The sequence below is a fragment of the Canis lupus genome, chromosome 15 (assembly GCF_011100685.1).
Source record: "Canis lupus familiaris isolate Mischka breed German Shepherd chromosome 15, alternate assembly UU_Cfam_GSD_1.0, whole genome shotgun sequence".
Lineage (NCBI taxonomy): Eukaryota > Metazoa > Chordata > Mammalia > Carnivora > Canidae > Canis > Canis lupus.
Window position 1 is genome coordinate 14,085,494 of NC_049236.1, and position 22,160 is coordinate 14,107,653.

The 22,160-nt window shown below is 51.8% G+C and overlaps 1 protein-coding gene across 4 annotated transcripts in view; it reads right to left on the reverse strand.

Moving 5' to 3' along the window:
• The window catches only part of LOC475367 (fatty acid amide hydrolase), a 27,416-nt gene continuing 5,256 nt past the window's right edge, over positions 1 to 22,160 (reverse strand). The window contains exons 2-17 of one of the 4 annotated variants that reach the window (XM_038558162.1): positions 19,900 to 19,985; positions 19,563 to 19,738; positions 11,681 to 11,794; positions 11,376 to 11,525; positions 10,914 to 11,047; positions 9,899 to 10,105; positions 8,647 to 8,687; positions 8,118 to 8,242; positions 6,629 to 6,754; positions 5,820 to 5,917; positions 5,419 to 5,518; positions 5,008 to 5,051; positions 4,312 to 4,351; positions 3,791 to 3,899; positions 2,005 to 2,150; positions 1 to 353 (exon numbers count right to left, since the gene is read on the reverse strand). In XM_038558162.1, the coding sequence (XP_038414090.1) occupies positions 225 to 353; positions 2,005 to 2,150; positions 3,791 to 3,899; positions 4,312 to 4,351; positions 5,008 to 5,051; positions 5,419 to 5,518; positions 5,820 to 5,917; positions 6,629 to 6,754; positions 8,118 to 8,242; positions 8,647 to 8,687; positions 9,899 to 10,105; positions 10,914 to 11,047; positions 11,376 to 11,525; positions 11,681 to 11,794; positions 19,563 to 19,733 (1,734 nt within the window). In that variant the 5' untranslated portion in view covers positions 19,734 to 19,738; positions 19,900 to 19,985 and the 3' untranslated portion in view covers positions 1 to 224. Of the gene's footprint in view, positions 354 to 2,004; positions 2,151 to 3,790; positions 3,900 to 4,311; positions 4,352 to 5,007; positions 5,052 to 5,418; positions 5,519 to 5,819; positions 5,918 to 6,628; positions 6,755 to 8,117; positions 8,243 to 8,646; positions 8,688 to 9,898; positions 10,106 to 10,913; positions 11,048 to 11,375; positions 11,526 to 11,680; positions 11,795 to 19,562; positions 19,763 to 19,899; positions 19,986 to 22,160 lie in introns of all 4 variants that reach the window. The other 3 variants (XM_038558164.1, XM_038558163.1, XM_038558165.1) reach the window with 3 other exon arrangements.

Here is a 22,160-nt window from a genome sequence, read left to right on the forward strand (position 1 = left end):
GACCAGTCAGAAATGTTTATTGAGCCCTTCACCCTGTGCCCCATCTTGGGCCAATCTGAAGAGTCCATGTATTGCGTACCCATGCAGAAGGACAACAAAGAAAAGGAATCCAGTGGGCTTCAAGGAGGAGGAGACATGAGGCACATACAGTATTCTTGAGAAGGGGCATCAGAAGCCAACTTCGAGGAGGCTGTAGGAAGGCCTCCAGGAGAAGGAGTGGCCTATCACTCTGGTTCCCTGTGGTTCTTGACCAAGGTCTCCACCTCCTTCATGAACCGGAGACACAGCTCCTCTTCCCATGGCAAAGCAATGCACTGCACTGCCACGGGGAGTCCCACGGATCCTTGTAAGGCCTGCCAGAGAGAGGGTGGGGGGACTTAGAGCCTGCTTTCCAGTCGCAGGCCTGTGCCCAGCCCCCCTCACCACCATACGCCTTAGCCCCAACATCGCATCCCCAGGCTCTATTAAGGTAGAGATGTCCCGGGTCTCAGGGTTCCAGGCTTCCTCAGCTCTCAGGGAAACCTGGAAAAACTATTTTGACTTTACCTGTCTCTAGTTCTCCAAGGTTAAGATGTAAAACCTTCTCCCTGTGCAGAGAGCTGACTGTAATCATGAAATGTAAAAGTGATTATCCACCCAGTGTTCTCAGCAATGGAGGGAAGAATGTGCAAAGCCCTGATCCAGAGCCTGGTCATACTCCTGCAGTGAAAGAGGTACCTAGACCCCAAACACAGACTCAGGAACATGGGGACTGAACCTGAGTCCCTGCCATGAAATCCAAACATACTTATAGGAATTCAAACATGTTTTCATTGTTTTATGATGATAAGATATGAACCCTTATTTGTCTATGTCCCTGGAGCCAAGGCAGCTGGCTTCAAGTCCTGGCTACCTCCACGTCAACTGCCCATGAGGCGTGGTGGCATTGGTCAAGTCTCTTAACCTACGTGTGCCCCCATTTCCAACTTTGTAAAACCTCACAGGACGGTTATGGGATTTAATGATTTAATATATATACAGCACTTTAAACAGCTCCTGGAACGGAGTAAGAGCTCAAGACACATTAGATAGTATCATTATTGTTATTTTCTCAGAATTCAGGTCAGCAGTTCCACTGGGTAACTCTAGCACTGAAATCAATTTCCCAAAAAGTAAGTTACTTAATGTCTGACTCAGACACATACATACTTTTCGGAGTCAGTCTGTCTCTCCTTCTCTTTCTCTCTGCCACCCAAGCAAGACAAGGTTGTTACTTTAGATCATGCATTAAATATGCACATGGAGGGACACCTGGTGGCTCAGCGGTTGAGTCTGCCTTTGGCCCAGGGTGTGATCCCAGGGTGCTGGAATTGAGTCTCACATCGGGCTCCTTGTGGGGAGCCTGTTTCTCCCTCTGCCTATGTCTCTGGCTCTCTTTCTGTGTGTCTCTCATGAATAAACAAAGAAAATCTTAAATAAATAAATAAATAAATAAATAAATAAATAAATAAATAAATAAATAAAATAAAAAAATATAGGCGCATGGAAATATTTCCTTTTGTGAAACCACCTCCAAATTAGTAATAGTAGCATTTATCGAACACTTCTTAGATACAAAACTGATGCTAATTGCTTTCCAGTGTTTTGATGGAGACTTTAGGACAAACTGCAAAATAGATATTTTAATTCCCATTTTCCTGGTGAAGAAATTGAGTCTCGGAGAGGAGCCGTGTCCAGACCAGTTACCTAGTAAGCTCCTAAACCGGGGCATTTGCTCTACTCTTCCTGCCTCTGGGGTCAACCTTCCCTACGGAAGTGACAAGAAGACCGGTGGTTTTGTAGTCTCCCCGAACAAGGACAGAGGCTGACTTGGAGCTCAAAGCCTGAGTCTTCAGAGGTGGGGTGAGACCACAGCAGAGGTGACAACGGATGAACGCCAGGCATGACTGGTCTCACCCCACTCCCACTCGGAGACCCAGTCCTGGCTTGTGCCCCTGGGGGAGAGGCCCGCAGAGGGGAACTGACCTCCCGGAAATACGTGTCAGAACTGTCTCCGTAGTATCCCTTGTAGAAGGCCAGGTCCTCCTCGTCCTGCGGCGTCACACTGGTGACCCGCACCACGCCAATAGGGAAGTTCAGGACGTTGTACAGGTGCAAGTAGGAGAAGCTATCTGTAGGAAGATCCAGGCAAGCCCAGGGAATCTTCAGCGGACTGAAGACTCCAGTGAGGAAGTGTGTTGGGTGAGCACCCCTTCGGCACTGCAGCCCCCCAGCCTGCCACATGGCCCCTTTGGGTGCTGGGCGCCCCCCTGACCACGGCCTCCTGCTCTCCCCACAGGGCAGGAGAGAATGGACGCTATTGAATCCTTACTCAGGGCCAGGCCCTCAGGCCAGTGCTGGCCTCCTTCCACTGCTGATTCCTGGAGTCCTCTCCACCCTGTGGGGCGGAGGGGACTCTTCCCTGTGTACAAATGAGGAAACCGAGGTGGTTGACGGGGGAGGTGGTTTTTCACGGGCCACAGGGTTGTTGGTGGCTGAGGCGTGCAAGTCAAGCCTGAGTTAAAAGGCAGCTCCTGTGCAGCAGCCACCCATACGTAGGGAATGAGTGACAGAGGAGGGGCGGTGATGTCACAGAGGACTTGGGTGCAGGGCCAGGGACAGGATGTGCCTTTGGGCAGCCACGGTGAGGGGAGCCAGGGAAGAGGAGTCCAGGCTTGAGGTGGGTTTTCATTCTGCATTGATAACACCTCTGAGGCCTGTGCCTGTGCTGGGCAGGGCGGCCCCACTTCTCTCACTCCCCCCACTTCCCCCACCCCTTCCACTTCCCCCACTCCCCAACCCCCACGTTGCCCCATAAACTGCATTTCAGGGTGGCTAGACTAAAGTGGGGCAGCAGGAAGTATGTTAGGAGCCAATGCATATGCTAAGTGAAAGAAGCCAGACACAAAAGCCTTCTTCCTTCTGATTCCATTTCTAGAAAACCCTAGGAAACGCCAAACTATAGTGACAGAAAGTAGATCAGTGGTTGCGGGATGCAGGGGCAGGGTGAACTGCCAAGGGCTATCAGGGAAACTTGGTGGATGATGATGAAAATAGTCTATTTTTATTATGACAGTGGTTATATAGCTATATGCATCTGTTAAAATTTATCAAATTACATTCTGAAAATTGGTGAGTCTCGCAGCATGTAAATTATATTTCACTAAAGTTCATTTCTATCTTTTTTTTTTCTTTTTTAAGCAAGCTCTACACCCAACATGGGGCTTGAACTCATGACCCTGAGATCCGGAGTTGCATACTCTACTGACTGAGCCCTTCAACAAAATTCATTTTCAAAGTGAATGGAAATTGGGAGTGTCTGCTAATGGGTACAGGTTTCTTTCAAAGATAATGGAAATGTTTTGGAATTAGATAGTGGTAGTTGTTGCACGGCATTCTAAATATACTCAAAGCCACTGAATTGTACATTTCAAAATGATGAAATTTTATCTCAATTTAAGAATTTTTTTTAAATAGTGAATGGTGGGCAGCCCCGGTGGCTCAGCGGTTTAGTGCCGCATTCAGCCCAGGGCGTGATCCTGGAGACCGGGGATGGAGTCCCATGTTGGGCTCCCTGCATGGGGCCTGCTTCTCCCTCTGCCTGTGTCTCTGCCTCTCTCTCTCTGTGTCTCTGTGTCTCTCATGAATAAATAAATAAAATCTTTTAAAAAAATAAAATAAATGGTGAATGGTGACAGAAGTCAAGGCCACGGAGGCTGTGTGAAGTCCCGGACTCCGGGTTTCAACCCCACCAGGACCAGTGTTGTCTCACCTAATGCCTTGCCAGAATAGCCTACATCGAAGGCAGGGTCCACAGCTGGTGTCAGCAGCACATCCAGGTCTAAGGACCTCCACCTGGCTATGAACTCTTGCCGATATTCCTGCAGGAACAGTGGGGGATGGGAGGGGCAAGACCAGCAGAAGTCACTGTTTGCAGGACAAGGTCAGGTGTGACCAAGCCTCCCAGTACATTAGACATGGGGAAGAATTCCCAGACTGCGAGATGCAGACTAAGATATCTGGGGTGGGTCAGGGCCTTCCCAGGGGCCCAGGTGAAGGGATGGGAAGGGGAGACTCAGGCTGCATTATTTGGGAACAACATATCATCCTGGTGCCAAAGAGAGGGACTAAATTAACCTCCCAGGTCGCCAAGCCTTCCCATCCAGGTGTAACTGGACCTCCCCTGCAGGCCAGGACAGAGCTCTGCCCCCGTCTGGCCACTCCTGTCACCACCCAGGTCTCTTGCTGCCCCTGCTCCAGCAGTCCCTTGAGGTCTCTTCAGGCACACATCACCTCCACTGCATTGTGCCGCTCCCACAGCTTCTTGGGAGTCCTGGGGGAATAAGTAAGACTTCGAAGCCCAAAGGTTAGCGTGAGAGGACCGACCCCCTTTTATACAAACGGGGACGTTACAATCAAGAGCTAGAGCCTAGTCTCAATGCAGGCTGCAAATCAGCTGATGGGCTGGGAATGACCCTGTGTCATGTTCTCTGACCAAAACACCTTGCTTGTCCAGTGCTCCCAAGAGTACACACCCTCTGGTCAATGCCCCACCCCACCCCCACCAACTACAGGGACTCACAGGCTACCCCCAAAACCACAGATTCTTCCCCTAACCTGTGAGGCCCCCATCAGCCCTCAGGCTACTACAGTCCCAATTCCAAACTAACCCCAGCCCCAACCACAACCCAAACCCAAACCCAACCTCAACTCAGGCCCAACCTTTACCCCAGCCTAAGCTAATTCTAGCCTGAACTCAGAGCTTAACTCCAAATCAAACCCCAGCCCCAAAGTAGCCCCAATCCCAACCCTACTCAAAAGCCTAAATTCAACCAGTGTCAGACATGACCCTAAAAACCTAATTAGATCCCAAAGTCTAAATAGTCCTCGCCCCCGGTGGATGCCAACTCTAGCCACATGGTCCTTCCCCAATTCCCTCCACCCCGTGGAAAATGCTTGTGAGCTTCACCTGAAGAGATTAGCACTCACCTCACCCCACGCATCTCTTCTAAATTCTGGCTAGCTCGGGGTTCCTAGAGAAGGGGAGAGAAGGAGCGACCCATTCAGAAACCACAGGGCAACACCAACCTGCCCAGAATTGAGGTCCAGGAGAATCATCTCTGCTCAGCCCATTGACTTGGAAGCTTGGAAGCTTCTACTCTTCCACAAGCCTTGAGCCCCGTCTAGACCTCCTCTCTAAAACCCCTTCCTCTTTCTGAGGCACCCCTCTCTCTGAAAGTACCCCTCTCTTGTGGCCCCCATCACCCCTTTAGGTTCCGCTTCTCTGAGCCCCCACCACTCTCTGGGGCCCATTCTCCTCTCTGAGTACTTCTCCTCTCTGGGCTTCTCCCTTCCTGAATGCCCCCCCTACCACCACCACCACCTTGGGCCTATACTCACTATGTACTTCAGGATCCAGGCCAAGAAACACTTGAGTAGGTCTGGCAAGCGGAGCTGGTTGATCATTGTCTTCATGCAAGGGTCCACAATGTCTCCTTCACTGAGGAACCACAGATAGTTACAGCCTTTCGGCCATCAACTGGCTCTCACCCAACTGCCCCTCCAGAGGCAAGCCCTGGATGGAGATGAGACCCAAAGAGACACTTCTGTTCCCCTCACCCCCACCCCAGGAACACATGCATATAAAATATGGAGCCCAAGCAGCTGACTTGCTGTTTAAGGTGACACAATTAACCAGAGGTATCCCACCATCCCAGGCTCATAGTCCCTTCCCAGGGCCCGAGTCCCTGCCAGCCCCGCCCCCAACCCCATCCCCTATATCTGAGTCCTGACAAATGTACAGCTTCTCCAGAAGGGTGGCTCCTCCATCAGCAAACAGACCCCCCACGAACAGGTGTTTGACAGCATACTCTATGCGGGGGATGGAGAAGGGGATGACCTGGGAAACAGAGGCTGAGTCAGGGCCTGGAATGCCTGGGATCCTCTCTACCTCCCTCAGGATTTAAAGAGAGGATACCACGTCACTGCTCATCTCCATCCACCTTAGCCCTTCTGCTCCCATGCCACTCCCTCACCCCACACAGAGATGCCATGGCATTCAAGCAACCCTCATTTCCTGCCTGCTTCACTGTGATCCTGCCCCCATGCCATGTGCTTCACATACATGAGCTCATTTAATATTCACTGCCCCGCGTGGTAGAAAACTGAGGCTCAGGGGAGTTAAGAGACTGGCCTAAGATTACATAGGTACATGTGTCACCAATGAGAAATTCTCAAAGGGGAGGCAGGACTAGGACAAGCCATTGGATGTGGGATGCAAGGACTGGGGTGGGGAGGTGATTTTGAGGACAGAGATCTCCTTATGGCCCTTTGATGGAGGCAGAAACCCAAGCTATAGGAGTTATAGGAGTGAGTCCCTGAGTCCCGACCACTGAAGGGGGAAGCTGCAAAATCTGGATGCCTTCCTCACAGGGTGGGCCCACCCTGCCCCCACCTGCAGCCCATCAGTATTCTCCAGGAAACTTAGGGGGAAACACAGTGATGTTAGCAGCTCACACTCAGATCTAACTCCCTTTCTCTCTAAGAATAGCCCAGCCCAGCATCCTCACCAGTCTGGCTTCCCTCCCCATCCAGGGCTAAGCAAGCCTACCTGATGTCCTGCATCCTGGAGCAGCCTGGAAGTAAGCCTCATGGCCCTGGCCATGCTCGGAGATGGCTGGGTGAAGCCATCTGATTCACAGTAGCCAATTCGAAGGGGCTGGTTACTGGAGTATATCTGTGGGCAAGAAGGGCAGGGTGGGGCTCTCAGGGGAGACTGGGTCTCTTGAAGAGCCAGACCAGGGCCTTGGGTCATGGTTGTCTTCAACCTAGGGGATTCTACAGAAGCTTCCCAAGAGCCCCTTCAGTACCAAGGCCTCTCTATGTACTTTCCAGGCTCTAGGTCCTTTGGAGAAACCCCTGGAAGAGCAAATGGATGAGGACATAATTGGGTGGATGAAGTGGATAGGTAGATAGATTCATGAGTGGGGGGGTGGGCAGAGGGTTGAATGGATAGATGGGTGGGTGGGAGAATGGATGGTTGGAATTGAGTGGGTAGGCAGGTAAGTAAGGAGATGAATAGACACAAAGACCTTTAAGCTAAGAAACAGCCAGGAGAGGATGGAGATGGAGAGATCAGTAGAGGCAAATAATGGATGATAGAAAGTGACCACAGATTGATATTAGGATGTGTGGAGAGATCAGATGAGTAAACATTGACTGAATGGTAGAGAGAGACTGTCCGTATGGAGAAGGTTCTAGAGCAGTTAGGGCTGGCTTCAAAGCCCAGTTCTGCCAGTTACTAGCTATGTGATCATAGGCAAGTCACCTCATTTTCCCGAGTTTCCTTGCCTGTAAATGAGAAGCATGATGCTGGGGATCCCTGGGTGGCTCAGCGGTTTAGCACCACCTTCAGCCCTGGGGTGTGATCCTGAAGACCCGGGATCGAGTCCCACATTAGGCTCCCTGCATGGAGCCTGCTTCTCCCTCTGCCTGTGTCTCTGCCTCTCTCTCCTTCTGTGTCTCTCATGAATAAATAAATAAAATATTTAAAAAGAGAGAGAGAGAAGCATGATGCTTTCTATCAAATGAGTATTAGGATGAAGTACAAAGAGCTTGCACATAGTAGGTGCCAATAAATGTTATGGAATAAACTAATGAATAAATGAAGCTGCCAAGCTGGAAGGGCCTGGAGCAATCTTCGTGTCCAACTTCTTTATTATACCAGTAGGGAAACTGAGGCCTAGAAAGATATGTAACTTGGCCAAGGTTACCTGGAGGACTAAAAGTCCAGCTGAACCAGATACCAGGCTCTCTAAACCATACCTGCTGAGTGTTATGTCTGTGTGTGTTGGGTATGTGACGATGGAGTCCAGCTCTGGGGGCAGTGTTAGCTATGGCTCCAAAGTAGCTGAGAGGCCAAAGCAACTGGTATTCAGCAGGGGTGGGAGGTGAATATGGCTGAGGACTTCTTGGTCACTGGACCTTGGGCTGAGAAAGGAGGTCTTCACAGAAGATGGCCAGATGGTAGACTTGTCAATGAGGAATGAAGGGAGGGAAGAGGTGGGAGCCCTCCAGGCCTGCTCCCCAGGCCAGCTTACCTCCTCCCTGAAGGGCATGAAAGGCACAGTGGGGTCCAGTCGGTGCATGTCTTCACTTAGCAGGGCTCGCAGACACAGCACCAGGCTCTCCACATCCCGGGCCATGGGGCCAGCCACCGAGGTCACTGAAGAGAGAAGAGACAGATTCCTCTCTTCCTTTCTGCTCTGGGGACCCCCACTGCCTGGCCTTGGGGGGTGGGGCCCAGGGCCATGATGAATGTCAAAGGGGCCCTGGGGCCAACCTGGGTCAGGGGTTGAGGACAAGGAAAGTTGCAGGCTGGTGCCTGACTGGAGAATCCCCACTGGGGCAGAACATAGGAGACAAGTAGGAGAGATTAAAGCTAAATAGTAGGAAGCACTTCTCACTGGCCTAGGGGGAGGCCAGGTGGGAGCCATGCTGTCCCCTCGAGCGCTTCATCACCAAGGGGGCTAATCTGTCTGAGACAGGGGCTGAGTGAAACGTCTTTGGGAGGAAGGCAGACAGGTTTTCTTTCAATGGGTATGGCCACAGGCACAGACAGGAGCTTACCTGATTTCTGGCCCTTGATAGCAGAGGCAACTCCGGAGTAGCTGCAAAACCCCACCCACACAGTATCCAGCTCAGCACTTGCAGGGAGGGGCCTGAGTGCCAAGCACTTCCCGAGGGCCCAGCACCCAGGAAGAGGAGCTGCTTCAACCCTGCCATGACCCTACTGCCCACAGCATTAAGTCTGAACTCTCTGAATGCCTCCGAGGCTCTGGAGTATCCGCTTCTTCCATGGCTTCCCCTGCCAGCCCTTCCACATACACACATTACTCCAGGCAAAGTAAGCAGCTCACAGTTTACGGCTTCTAGACTCTACACCATCTCTGTATACCCATCCTTCAAAGCCAAGCTCAGATTCTGTCTCTTTAAGGAAACCTTCTCTTCCCTTGCCCTGCCTCTGAAAGTTTAAAGTCTGGGCTTTTAATAAAACTCTGTTGAAGAAAAATGTCAGCTTTATCCTGTGATTCCCACAAGCTTTGACCATCTCTGAAAGCCCCACCACTTTCTGACTAAGCCATTTGCATGTCTAAGAGCACAAAAGGGGCTGGGACTGGGTCTGACGCTGTTCTGTGTCCCCAGCATAGGGGCCACCCCAGTGTAGTACTCAGGGTGGGGCTAAGAAATGAGTGGATGAATGAACAGAGGCAGATATGGGTGGATAGATAGCTGGCTAGGTGAGGGGATGACCGGGGAGGTAAATGGATGAGTGAGTGAATTAACAAATGGGAGGAAGGATGTGTATACATTTTTCAAGGGCTTCGATATTCATCCTTTTGTTTACCGATATATCCCAAGTACCTAGGACACTGTCAATCACAGAGTGAACACTCAATAAATGTTTGTTAGATAAACTAAATGGTGGATGAATAGTGACATTGATTGATGGATAGAGACTAGGATGATGACTGTATAGGTGGGTGAATGGACAAAGGATGGATAGATGGAAAAATAAATGGACCAATGGGTGACTAAAGGAACAGGGAGGGAGAGGAGTCGTAAAGATGAATGAATTAATGAACAAATGAATTCATGAGTGAGCGGAAGGTCTTTTCTATTGTCACCTATACCAGACATGGTGTGTTTATCTGGGGCTGAAACAGGAGTTCTTTGAAACCCCCCTACCTTTAGCCACTTCCCCTAGTACTGAGGTGAATGGATAAGAGTGGATGTGCCAAGCAGACCCTCTGCACCCCCAGACCTCTGTTCCCTAGGCTGGGCTGAGCCTCCCCTTTCCCCCTACACCAGTACCAAGTACCTGAGACGGTATCCTGTTGTCCGGAGGCCACAGACACCACAAAAGCTGGCTGGTATGCGGATGCTGCCTCCGGTGTCAGTACCCATGCCCAGGATGGAACCCCCTTGTGCAAACAGGACTCCCTCGCCCCCCGAGGAGCCCCCCGGTGACTTCTTTAAGCGCAGAGGGTTCAGAGTCTGTCCGTAGATGGGGTTGCTGCACTCAGCGCTGATGGAAGCAGAAGAAAGGGGGGCTGGGAGATGAAGGTTGAACTGGGGAAACATCCCTCCCCGTGTAGAGACCGACGCCTTCAGGAGTCCACCCGGGGCCTGCTTTGGCTCCCAAGCTCCTCCCCAGAGCTGAGCCCTCCTAGTCTCCCTTACAGCTGAGGGGAGGGCCCACGGGAAAGACCAAGAGTGGACACCAACCACAACTCCTAACTTAAAGACAGGAGGCCCCAGCCCTGCTGCCAGTGTTGGGAACAGGTTCCTCACAAAAGTAGGTAGTCTAAATGCTGAGGGAGAAGAGAGAGAATTGAGGGTGAGAAAAACTATGAGAGAGAGAAACTGGGATAATTAGGGAGCTGGAAACTCTTCAGAACCTCAGAGCCTAAGGGCCCGTAGAGACTGTGAAGTCCACCCACACATTATAAAATAAGGAAACCAGGGCGCCTGGGTGGCTCAGTCAGATAGGCGTCTCCCTTTGGCTCAGGTCATGATCCCGGAGTCCTGGGATCGAACCCCAAGTCGAATGGGGCTCCCTGCTCAGCAGGGAGTCTGCTTCTCCCTCTCTCTCTGCCCTTCCCTGCTCATGTGTGCGCTCTCTCTCTCTCTTTCATAAATAAATAAAATCTTAAAAAAAATAAAAAGATGAAGAAACCGAGGCTCAGAGGACAGAAAAGACTTGCCTGAGAACCTCCGTCCTCACAGTCAACTTGACTGGCCCCCACCTCACCCTCCGCCCTGAATTGAGACTTAAGTTGCCACCAGTCCTGGGCCCAGTCCCAAGCCCAGCCCCACCTCCCCACTTCAGAGACCTGAACAGTGTCTGGGGGATGTTGGTCTTAACGAAGGGAATAGCTCCCTGGGCCTTCAGCACTTTCACAATGACCCCGTCCTTGGCCGCTGGCTTCTCCAGGAACTGGGCCAGGCCACACGTAGAGTCATGGCCCTGCAAGGAAGTGACATTAACTCCAGCCCATCGGGGTCAGGATGCAACCGCCCAGCAGACAGACTCTCGTCCTCACTCTGCTCTCAATCACACACATTGTCACGGCCACTGAGACACACCTGCTGTCCCCCTACGAGGATTCACGAGTGGCAGAAGAACGTGGTGGGCCAGAGCCAGACTGTCCGGCTCAGATCCCAGCTGGCCACGTTCTAGTTGTGCATCCTTGATTCAGTAACTTGCCCAAAGTCACACACTCCGATGCTCACAGGCTCGGTGATGTGTGAGGCGCACGAACATGCACATGTACGAACGTGCCCCTCCAGCTCACCTTGCAGTTGTAGGGGTCCTTCAGGGTGATGGGGACCCCATACAGAAGGCCTCTCTCAGTCTTCTTGAGTTTCTTCAATGCCTGCAGTTGTTCCTCACACTCGTCCAAGAAATCCGTCAGGCAGTTCACCTCCTGGTGCACCTTCAGCGCCTGAGCAACAGTGAGGGGGTCGGGATAAGGGGCTCAGGCTGAGGCCAGACACGGGGCCCAGGCAACTGGAGCACCAAGATGTCACAGCTGCCCCCCCACCTGTGAAGAGGACAACAGGTGACAGTCCCCACCCCAGTCCTGACCCCAAACTCCACCTCCTCTAAGTAGCTACAGAGGACACTCTCCAGACTGAGCTCTTCATCCCGCAGCTTCTGGACCAGCCTGTCCAGCGGCAGCTCCAGGATGGGCCTGGGGTCCAGGGACGGCTCCTGTGCAGAGGGGACAGCAGAGGCAATGACTGCTTCGCTTCAGGCTGCTCCCACCCACTCAGCATCACATCCCCACACTCCACTGGATACACGGCTGCACGCCCCTCGCCCTTCCACCTGCTCCGCGCAGGCTCCCGTGCGCATCCTTAGCATGAAGAACATTTCCTGGGCTGTCTCCAGGCTGGCATGAAAGCCCGAGGGGGCAGATGTCCTCTCGGCCTCCGCCTCCCCGGTGCCCAGCCTGAAGCCTGGTATGGAGGAGGGCCTGCCCCCCCACCCGTGTTCCCACCTAGAAGGGGCACAAGTGCTGTGGGAGTGGCTCTGTCTGCATGTTGTAGGATTCAAGGCTTGTGGAAGTGAGGTTCATCTCTGTACGGTTTGCCTCTAGGGTCACCCCGACATCCCAGCTTTCCTTCCTACCCAGCCTTCCCACTCCTGGTGACCTGACCTGGGGAAGGGCAAGATCCAGCCTGGGTGGCAGGAGAGCAGGGACCCGGCCTTGGGCACACACACTGCTGGTCAGCTGGGTGACCCAGGGTGGATCCCTTCCCTCCCATGGCCATCGTCACTCCAAAGAAGAAAGGACTAGAAGCCAATCATGAGTTACCCAGCTGCTGCGAGCCCCATCCTTTGGGGTCTGAGGGGAGGCCCGACAGCAGCCCCTCAGGACTCTTTGTCAGAGGCAAGTGTGACACGACAAGGACCTGGTACACAGCAGGCACTCGGGAAGATGAGGTTGTCTTCCTTCATCCAGCTGAGACAACCCACCTCCCCACCCCCCCACCCCCACCCCCAACCCCGGGGCCTGTAAACTAGAGCGGGGGCTGGGTGGGAAGACAACACGGTGGGCCTTTCCTGGAGGGGAAGGCGCCAGACAAGGGAACTTCCCTAGGGGGTTACGGGCCCCCAAGGCTTCTCTTGAATTCTTCTTAGTCCTCATCTTACTGTCCTCAGTAGCATGTGACTCTTAGACTCTTTCCTTCTGGAAACTCTATGCCCTCAACTCTCCTGGCTTCCTCCTGTCCCGGACAGCTCCTTCTCAATCTCTTCTGCCCCTCTTTGTTCCTCTAAATAAATGTCGGTGCTCCTCAGGCCTTGGCCTCCTCTCTGCCTACCCGCCTACCCTCCCTGAGTGACCTTAGCAGCCAGACGTGTCTCAGATTTCCCTGTGTCTGCAGCCCGGGCCTATTTCCTGCTAAACCTCAGACCCACTTACTGACCCACAAATCCACAGACACCCCGGGACTGATGGCTTTTCTCTCAAACCTGTTCTTCATGAAATTCTCAGTTGATGGTACTCATGTCACCACAGCAAAAATCCTCAGAGTCATCCCGGATCACTTCCTCACATCCCAGCTCTGATGAGAGTCATGATAGCTCATCTCAATCACATGGAAGATGTGTTAACAGCACTCAATAAGTTTCAGGCCACATTCCAAGCATCTTACGTATAATAGCTCATATCAAAAAAAAAAAAATAATAGCTCATATCACTTACGACAACAACAACCTGAGGAGGTAGAGTGCGTTTTTTTCTCATGTTACAGTAGAAAGAGACACTGAGGCACAGAGAGCTATTTGTCCAAAGACCCAGCTCGTTAAGCAGCAGGGCCTGGGTACACACCTGGTGCCAGGCCCCGTGACCATTCTCTTACCCACACGTATCGCTGATAGGTATTTCTGCCTCCTTCACATCTCCCACCTCTGACTCTCCAGGCTCCTTGCCTAGAATCTTCTCTGTCTCTCAGTATTCTCGGCAGCCTCCTCATTGGCCTCCCTGCCTCTAGTCTCTACCCCTTCAGCTCAGCCTCTTCATTACAGCCCAGGGGATCCTTTTCAGATAAAACCCATAGGTCCCAACTGCCCTCCAAATAAAGTTGCAAAACCACTCTCCTCGGTGTGTTTTACAGACCTTTCACTGTAAGCGTGTAATGTGTGTTCATGTACGGACACACCAAGATTCACGTTTACTGAGTACTTACTGTGTGGCTGGGGACCGTGTTAAGCGCTTGACCTGCACCATTTCATGAAATCCTCATGCAAACACTTGGATAGGTGCTTTTATATTAATATTTTCACTTCACCAATAAAGGCAACTAGGACACACAGAGGTTAACTCTCTGGCCCAAAGTCATAAAAGCAGAGAGACTTAAACCAAAGTTGTCTACACCCTCACCACTACCCTCAAATGGCTCTTGGGGAGGGAAGCTTTTCTGATGAAGCACGTCCTGAGTGCCAGGCACTCTACTAGGCCTTTTCCCTGCCTGGGTCCTGGTAGGCCCGTGTCACCACCCTTGTCTTTCTCTGCCCCTGTCCCATATTCTGCTGTTTAGCCACACTGCCCAGTCCCTGGACTTGCTGGGCCATTTTGCCATTTTGGTGTCTGAGCTTGGAACTCCCTTCCCTGTATGCCACAGGGACTTTCAGAAGAGCCCAGACTTGGATCCTTCTAGAATAGTGCAGGCATTTGGCTAGAATGCACCTCAGTGGCTGCACTGAGGCTAAAATGAAATCCTTCTGAGTCACTTAGCAAAAAGCCACTCACACGAGTACTCCACTGCCCCCAGCTGCCCTAGGCCCTGCCATGGGACTCCACCCTCTCTTCACAGTCCAGCAGGTAAAAGGTTAATGCCCAGCCCAGCAGGGACCCTCTAGGCACAGCCTCTGATTCCCTCAAGGACTGAGAAGAGCCAGCCTATGCTCAGCCCTTGCCCTCACCCCTCCAGAGCCCTAAGGAGTCCTAGTAGGACCCTTCCAGGGACCATCCCCACACACAGTGACCATAGGCTCCAACCAAGACTGCCTGTCAACCCTGATTCCTACCCATCTACCTGGAGAGATGACACTGCTGGTGGCACGTCTGCTGGAAGGTGCCCAGCGTCCATCTGGGCCTCTGAAGGACCTCCCCTGCAGTTGTCCTCACATGGCCACTGCTATAAAGGGGAGCCTCTCCGGGAGCTGGGGAGCAGTGGGGAGAGCAGACAGAGGGAGCTAATGGGGGCCACTGGAGGCTGCTGCTGGGACTGCTCCTCTGCCAGCACAGCGGGCACTGCAGGGACTGGGGCAGGCGGGGCTTTCAAGGGCCCACCAATACATTCACCAACGCAGTTACTCGAGTGTCCCTTCCACCTAAAAGAATAAATTCATTGAAACTCACTAAACACTGGCCCAGCAAGGACATTAGTTTTACTGTTACTAAAGTGAGAGCCCTCACTTAGCTCCTGCTTGCTGCGAGCCAGACCCCACCGTGAACACTGACCAGCTGACCTGAGCACAACAACTGTAGTCATCACCCCGTTGGAGACATGAGGCTGTTATAGCACAAAGGACTTATTTACAATATACGCATGTTGTGCCATATTGTCGGTTGGACAAGTGACCCTTGGTATGGGCTCAGGTTGTGATCTCAGGGTGGTGAGAGCCGGTGTCGGGCTCTGAGCTCGGCACAGAGTCCACTTGAACTCTCCCGCCCCCTCTCCTGCTGCCTTGCCACCCTGCGCTCTCTCTCTCTAATAAATAAATAAATCTTATAAATAAATAAATAAATAAATAAATAAATAAATTTTTAAAATGCATCAGAGTCAGGATTCAAACACAGACAGTGGAGCCGTCTTTGAACGACCACACTCCTGACTGTCCTGTTACACAACTTCTCACGAGGCCCATAAGATTGGGATCACTGGGGATCCCTGGGTGGCTCAGCGGTTGAGCACCTGCCTTTGGTCCAGGGCGTGATCCTGGAGTCCTGGGATCAAGTCCCATGTTGGGCTCCTTGCATGGAGTCTGCTTCTCCCTCTATGTCTCTGACTTTCTCTCTCTGTGTCTCATGAATAAATAAATAAAATCTTTAAAAATATATACAAAAATCATTAAAAACTAATTGGGATCACTGTAATTTTTTAAAGGTTTATTTATGGGATGCCTGGGTGGCTCAGTGGCTCAGCATCTGCCTTCAGCTCAGGGCATGGTCCTGGAGTCCTGGGATCGAGTCCCGCATCAGGCTCCTTGCATGGAGCCTGCTTCTCCCTCTGCCTGTGTCTCTGCCTCTCTCTCTGGGTCTCTTGTGAATAAATAAATAAAATCTTTTTTTTGAAAAAGATTTTATTTATTTATTTATTTGAGGGGTGGTGGGGAGGAGCAGAAGGAGAGAGAATCTCAAGCCAACTTCAGGCTAAACACAGAGCCTGATGCAGAGCTCGATCTCACCACCTTGAAAGCATGACCTGAACCAAAACCAAGAGTTGAAAAAATCAAAAGACAAAATAAATAAGTAAATAAATAAATAATAAAAATTTTTAAAAAGAAAAAAAAACAAGAGTTGGACACTTAACCAACTTAGCCACTCAGGTGCCTCGAGATTGCTATAACTTATTTTGCCATTCTTTTTTTTTTTTTTTCAGATTTTATTTATTTATTTATTTGAGAGAGAGAGAGACTGAGATAGCACAAGTGGCAGGGGAAGAGGGAGAAGCAGGCTCCCGCTGAGCGGGGAGCCCGACGCAGGGCTCCATCCCAGGAACCTGGGATCATGACTTGAGCTGAAGGCAGATGCTTAACTGACCAAGCCACCCCTATTATTCCCTTTTAATAACAATGTTTATGACTTAGCTGAGAATACAGATGCTTAATTATATAGAATCTGAGAGCATTAGACTAGCTAGACAATGATGAGCATAATTGCTACAGGTTTGGCAGAAGCTGAGTGAGGACTCAGTCCAAGGAGTGACATCACTGATGTGTACAGAAAGTCTCTACTTAACGAGACTGCCAGTCACCCAATAACTCTCAGTTTATTGGGAGATCTTTGAAAGATTGGGAAATCTTCCAAAGATGTGAGCCACTTAAAAGATCCCCACAAGTTTTCTAAAAATTAACACATTACTTGGACATTATTAGGATAATCTGATGAAAGAATTGAGCCTCAACTTATATCACTTACTTTTAAAAATATTTTATTTATTTATTCATGAGAGACACACAGAGAGAGAAGCAGAGACACAGACAGAGGGAGAGGCAGGCTCCATGCATGGAGCCCAACGCGGGACTCGATCCCGGGTCTCCAGGATCACGCCCTGAGCCGATGGCAGACGCTCAACCACTGAGCCTCCCAGGTGTCCCAACTTCTATCATTTTCAAGTCTTTTTAACACATACTTTGGGTTAGAACAAATCCCCCTCTTGCCAAGTCCCACGGCTCCATGCCTATCTCATCTTCTCTGTTCTCAACTGGCGCTGCCTCCTATCATGGTTTAAAAATCAAAGAAAATATATTGTTACGTTGTTATCAGGGTATCAACATATTATTCATATTTATAGAGTAGTTGTGAAATATGTTTAATATAAAAACTCTAAAAAAAATAAAAAATAAATAGAAACTCTCAACCTTCAGGGAGGCTAATTCCCCCTGAGGTGACCAGAGCTTTCCAGCCAGCAGCCTTCAGCCGTGAGCAGCTTGTCTATTATCCAGTGGACTGTAAGTATTATTTTCTATGTGCTCTACAGAAACAGTGATCTCAGGCTTTCTTCTCTCCGGCACTGCCTTCCCTCCTCCTTCCTCCTTTTGGAAAACTACACATCCTGTAAGGCTCAGCTCCAGGACCACCTCTCTGAGAAGCCTTCCCCACCCAGCCCTCTCCAGGTGGACCAAAGCCCTTCCTGCTGAGCCCTAGAGCTCCGCGGGCATCTGGCCCTCACCACACTCAGCTGAGCTGCCTCCCATCACAGTTTGCGTAGATCTGTTCCCACCAGCAGGCCACATTAGGACCAGGAGCACGTTTAAGGCAAGTCGAAGTCAGATGTCAGATTCATCTTGCTTATGAATCTGTCCCCAGGGTCCAGCAAAAGGCAAGACCCAGAGAAGCCCTCTGTAAAATTTTGTTAAGCTGAACTGAATTGGATTTGTTTGAACCCTGCCAGGGTTTGGCCTGTGTCTCAGCCCCCTACCTCCCTGGGACATAGAGCTGGACACCTGAAGCCTTGAGGTGGGAAGGTACCCAGGACAGACCTGTGTGGCTTTGCTGGGGAGAGAATAAGGTACAGAGAGCCAGGAGGCCTGTAGCCTTGGGGGAAAGCTGGAGACCCCAGGGGTGACCTCACCCTAAACCCTTTCCACTGGCCAACCGACACACACACTCCCACCGGCTCCACATCCCAGATGCCCCCACGTATACCAAACAGATGCCCAGACCAACACAGAAGCAGATGTCCTCATGCATCAGACACCCGGCCACACACATACATGCTCAACCATTCAGACCCAAACCAGCCACACGCATCTAGATGTACACACTTGAATCAGTAATATAACACATACACAGCCAGCCAGGCACACACACCACAAGCCCATGAAACAAGCACACACAGCCAGGCATCCCACTCAACCAGCACACAAGAACAAGCTAGCAGGAGGCACACATAGGCAGGTTCTGGTGTGTGCAGTAAAGGCACCCAAACCCACCCCCATGCGCGCGTGCACACACACACACACACACACACAGGAATCCTCTCCATCACGCTGATTCACCACAGCAACCCCATTAGCCCAGATATCTTGCTCACCAACCGGGGAGGGGCAGCTGCTCTCTGGGGGCAGATTGATTTATCCAACTAATTAGCCCCAATTAATATTAATACACATTCTCAGGAACTGTAGCAGCTCAGGCAGAGAAGCTGTCCCTCGGGGCCATCAATCACCATCCAGGGGACGGCAGAGGACACTCGGGAACTCCAGAATGTGAGGCTAGCACCCCGGGCCCTGGCCCCAGCCCCTACTCCCAGGGCTCCCAGGGAGCCCGTCACCATCAACCACAGTTGGGAACCCCGAGGTACCATAAGCCCACCCCTCACAGGGCAGTTGGGGAGCCCAGAAAGGGGCTGTCACGTTTTGCAGGCCCCCCAGCGGACCCCAAGAACGATGGAGGGTGGGCTGCCTCCCCTTCCCACCCTGCTCTCTGCCACCCTGGGCAGGTTCTGCTGGGACACCCACAGCTCAGTCCTTTCATCTTCAAGTCCCAGCCCAGCCTCGATGACTGCCCCAGGGCCTTGAAATGTCCTCACCTAAGCTGTCAAAATCCCTTTAAGATGCATAGCTTCCTGGGAGGACCCTATCCCCAGTGACCACTCTGTGCTTTGCATCTATCAGGTGCTCTCAAACATTTGCAGACCCCGGGGGTGGGGGCATGGGCGGGAGAAGATGTAGCCAGGGTTCCTGTGTCAGTGGGGTTTGGGGGTATGCAGGAGCTGAAAGAGACTGGAAAGAAGATCTTCTGCCTCCAATTGCTGCAGTTTATCTTCTTTCCTTTTTTTTTTTTTCTAAGATTTTATTTATTTATTTGAGGGAGAGAGAGAGCGAGCAAGCACGAGCAGGGGGGAGGGAGAAGCAGACTGCCCACTGAGCAGGGAGGCCGACGACGTAGGCCTTGAACCCAGGACTCCAGGATCACGACCTGAGCCGAAGGCATACACCACACCGGCTGAGCCACCAGAAGCCCCAGTTTATCTCATTTCAACAAATAGCTTAAGTGAACACCCACCACGTTACTGAGTCATGTGGGGGCTCTGGGAAAACAAAGGAAAAACGGCCCCCCCGCTCATAGGCCCAGAGTGCATGGATGGAGGGGGAACGGAGAGCAACACAAAAGCCAGCGTGAGGGGTGCAGGAGTGCCCCCGCCAGGTTCCTCGTCTTCTGAAGGCGATGGGGCAACGGCCCTGAGGTGGGACCTACCTGTTGGGATGGAGGGCTGGGGCCCTAGGGTAGATGTCCACTCACCTGCTCCCGGAGACGCCGTGCCAGGGCTTCCATCCGCTGCAGTGCCTCCACCCGGCGCTTCTGTGCCCTGGGGATCTTGCTCCGCGCTGGAGCACGCTGCCAGGAACGCAGGGCAGCCCCCAGCAGGGCCAGCAGGAGCAGGACCAGCAGCCAAGCCACCCCAGGCATCATGGAACCTGTTTGGACACAGCAACTGCTCCCTCAGGAGCACCACCTGCTTGCTTGCCAGCTATATGCTGGAGCACCCTCCCACGGCAGGATCACGGGGAGACAGAAACCACATATGACTCTCCCTGGGGCAGGATCCAAACTTCCCCAACCCAGTCCTTCTACCTACCTGGGCCTCCCGGGACCAAGCCCTCGTGCCCCAGGAGATGCAGAGGAAAAGGCTTTGGCAGAGACAAGCGTGAGAGGCGTCCAAGCCTGCAGGTGGGCAGGTGACCAGGCTCTGACCAGACCTCCTCACATCCTTCTCCCCCACCCCACCCTTCATACACCCCACCAGAACCCTAGTCTGACCTATGGTAGCTCCTAATGGAGCTGCCCCTGGGGTTTCCTGTTTCTTCCAGAATAATTGCCAGCCCCCTTAACATGGTTCACAGGCTACATAGACGTAGACTGAACCAGTTCACTCTGGAGGGCGTCTGAGGCCCAAGCAGAGAAGAAAGGAGGGACTCTGGGGGCCGGGCAGGGCTCTGAAGGCCTCAGCCCAGGGGAGACGATACAAGAGAGTGAGGACAGAGCAGTCAGGCATAGCCCCCTCTCCTGCCTCTGCTACCCTAGCTGCGCTCTCATTCTTGACTGTAACACAAGGCCACATTCGTGATCCTGGGATTCCAGCCTCCCGGTAGACTGATTCCCCCTTCCAGACTCATTTCCCATCTTCTCATCATTCCAGGAGCCCCCTATAGGCAGGGGGAGCAGTGGAGGGGAGTATGGAAGCTGGGGAGGTGAGGAGGTGCAGGTGGCTTCCTGGTGGAAGAGCAAAAAGTGATGGGAAGATATGGGGAAGCAGAACTGGAAGGACTGGTTTGGGAGCACTTTGGCTCTTGTTGGAGCTTCTGACCCAGTTCTGTCTCAGAGGGGAGAGAGGAGCTACCCATCACAACTGAGGCTGACAGTCATGGGGACCGGGAGGATGATGGCTCCACCCTCAAGGCTGGGACGTTGGAAGCAGAAGGAGATACTTGTGGTTGGTGGGGTCTGAGCACCTGATGGTCACCTAAGGGCTAGATGTCCAGTTGTCCATGACCTGCTGCTCATGACCCAGAGGGTAACCCAAAGGCCATCTGCTCTCTAACACTCTGTGGCTTCACCAAAGGATCTCTGGAACTAGCCCCTCTCATTCCATCCCCATGTCTTTCTTCTCTTTTCTGACTATTTCCTTCCCCCATACTGAGACCTCCCTCACTGAACCCCAGTTCTCCCCTGATGGCTCAGCTCCCCTAGGCCATTTGACATTTGCACCCCTTACAGCACCCTAAACCTTACTACATCATCCTTTCTCAAGTTGCACTCCTCCCTTAGCACATCACCCCATTTTATTTCGTCATCGCACTAATCATTAGCTAAAATTATCTTATTTATTTACTTAGTCCTTGCCTTCCTCCCTAGAAAATAAGTTCCATGAAAGAAGGACCTTGTCAGCCCTTTTCAAAATGTCCAACACAGAACAGGTGCTTGGTAATACTTCTTAAATGAAATCACAGGCAGGTTGAGCCCTTCCTTCCCAGCAACATTTAACATGCTTAAGTCTCTCTCATTAAAATAAAAAAAAGAGGGGGTGCCTGGATGGCTCAGTTGGTTAAGCATCTGACTCTTGATTTCACCTCAGGTCATGATCTCGGGGTGATGATCTCAGGACCAGGAGATTGAGCCCTGTGTCAGGCTCTGCACTGGGCATGGAGCCTGCTTGGGATTCTCTCTCTCTCCCTCTGCTTCCCCCCCTTCCCCTACTCACTCAATTAAAAAAAAAAAAAAAAAAGCAAAAACAAAAAAAACAAGCCTTCGCCATGTACCTACTGAGTTCCAGGCACCGTGGTGGGTGCTGGATACACAAGAGCAAATCTCACACACCTTGAACCCAAATGGCCTCACCTGCCTAAGACACCCAGGGACACCACTCCCAAACTATGTGGTGGGAAACTTGAAGGGGGCAGCCCAGGCTGGCTGGTAGGCTCAGGACTTGGTTCTGCGGGTGTCTTTTAAGGGTGTGGCCAATCAGATGGCCCTGGCAGGTGGCCTGGAGTGACACCCAGGGTCTTTCCTTGGCCCTGATCCGATCAATATTGTATTGGTGACTCAGATGAAGTTAAAGAGGTCCAAAAGCTCAGACTTGTGGATGGACAAGGTGGAGCAGAAACAGTGGTCAACAGAGCCGGGATCCCAAAGGCTCTCAATAGGCTGGGGCCCTGGGATGACCCTAAAAGATGTTGCCTAACAGGGACAAATAGCAAGTTTTCCTGCTAAACATCAACGATCACAGCCCCAGGGAGAGGAAGGGAGGGTGGACAGGCACATGATAGAATGTCCCATAGAGATACACCAGCAGGGGTGCCCAGTGAGTGGAACTTCCTCTGTCTCCAGTGTTTGTGGTCA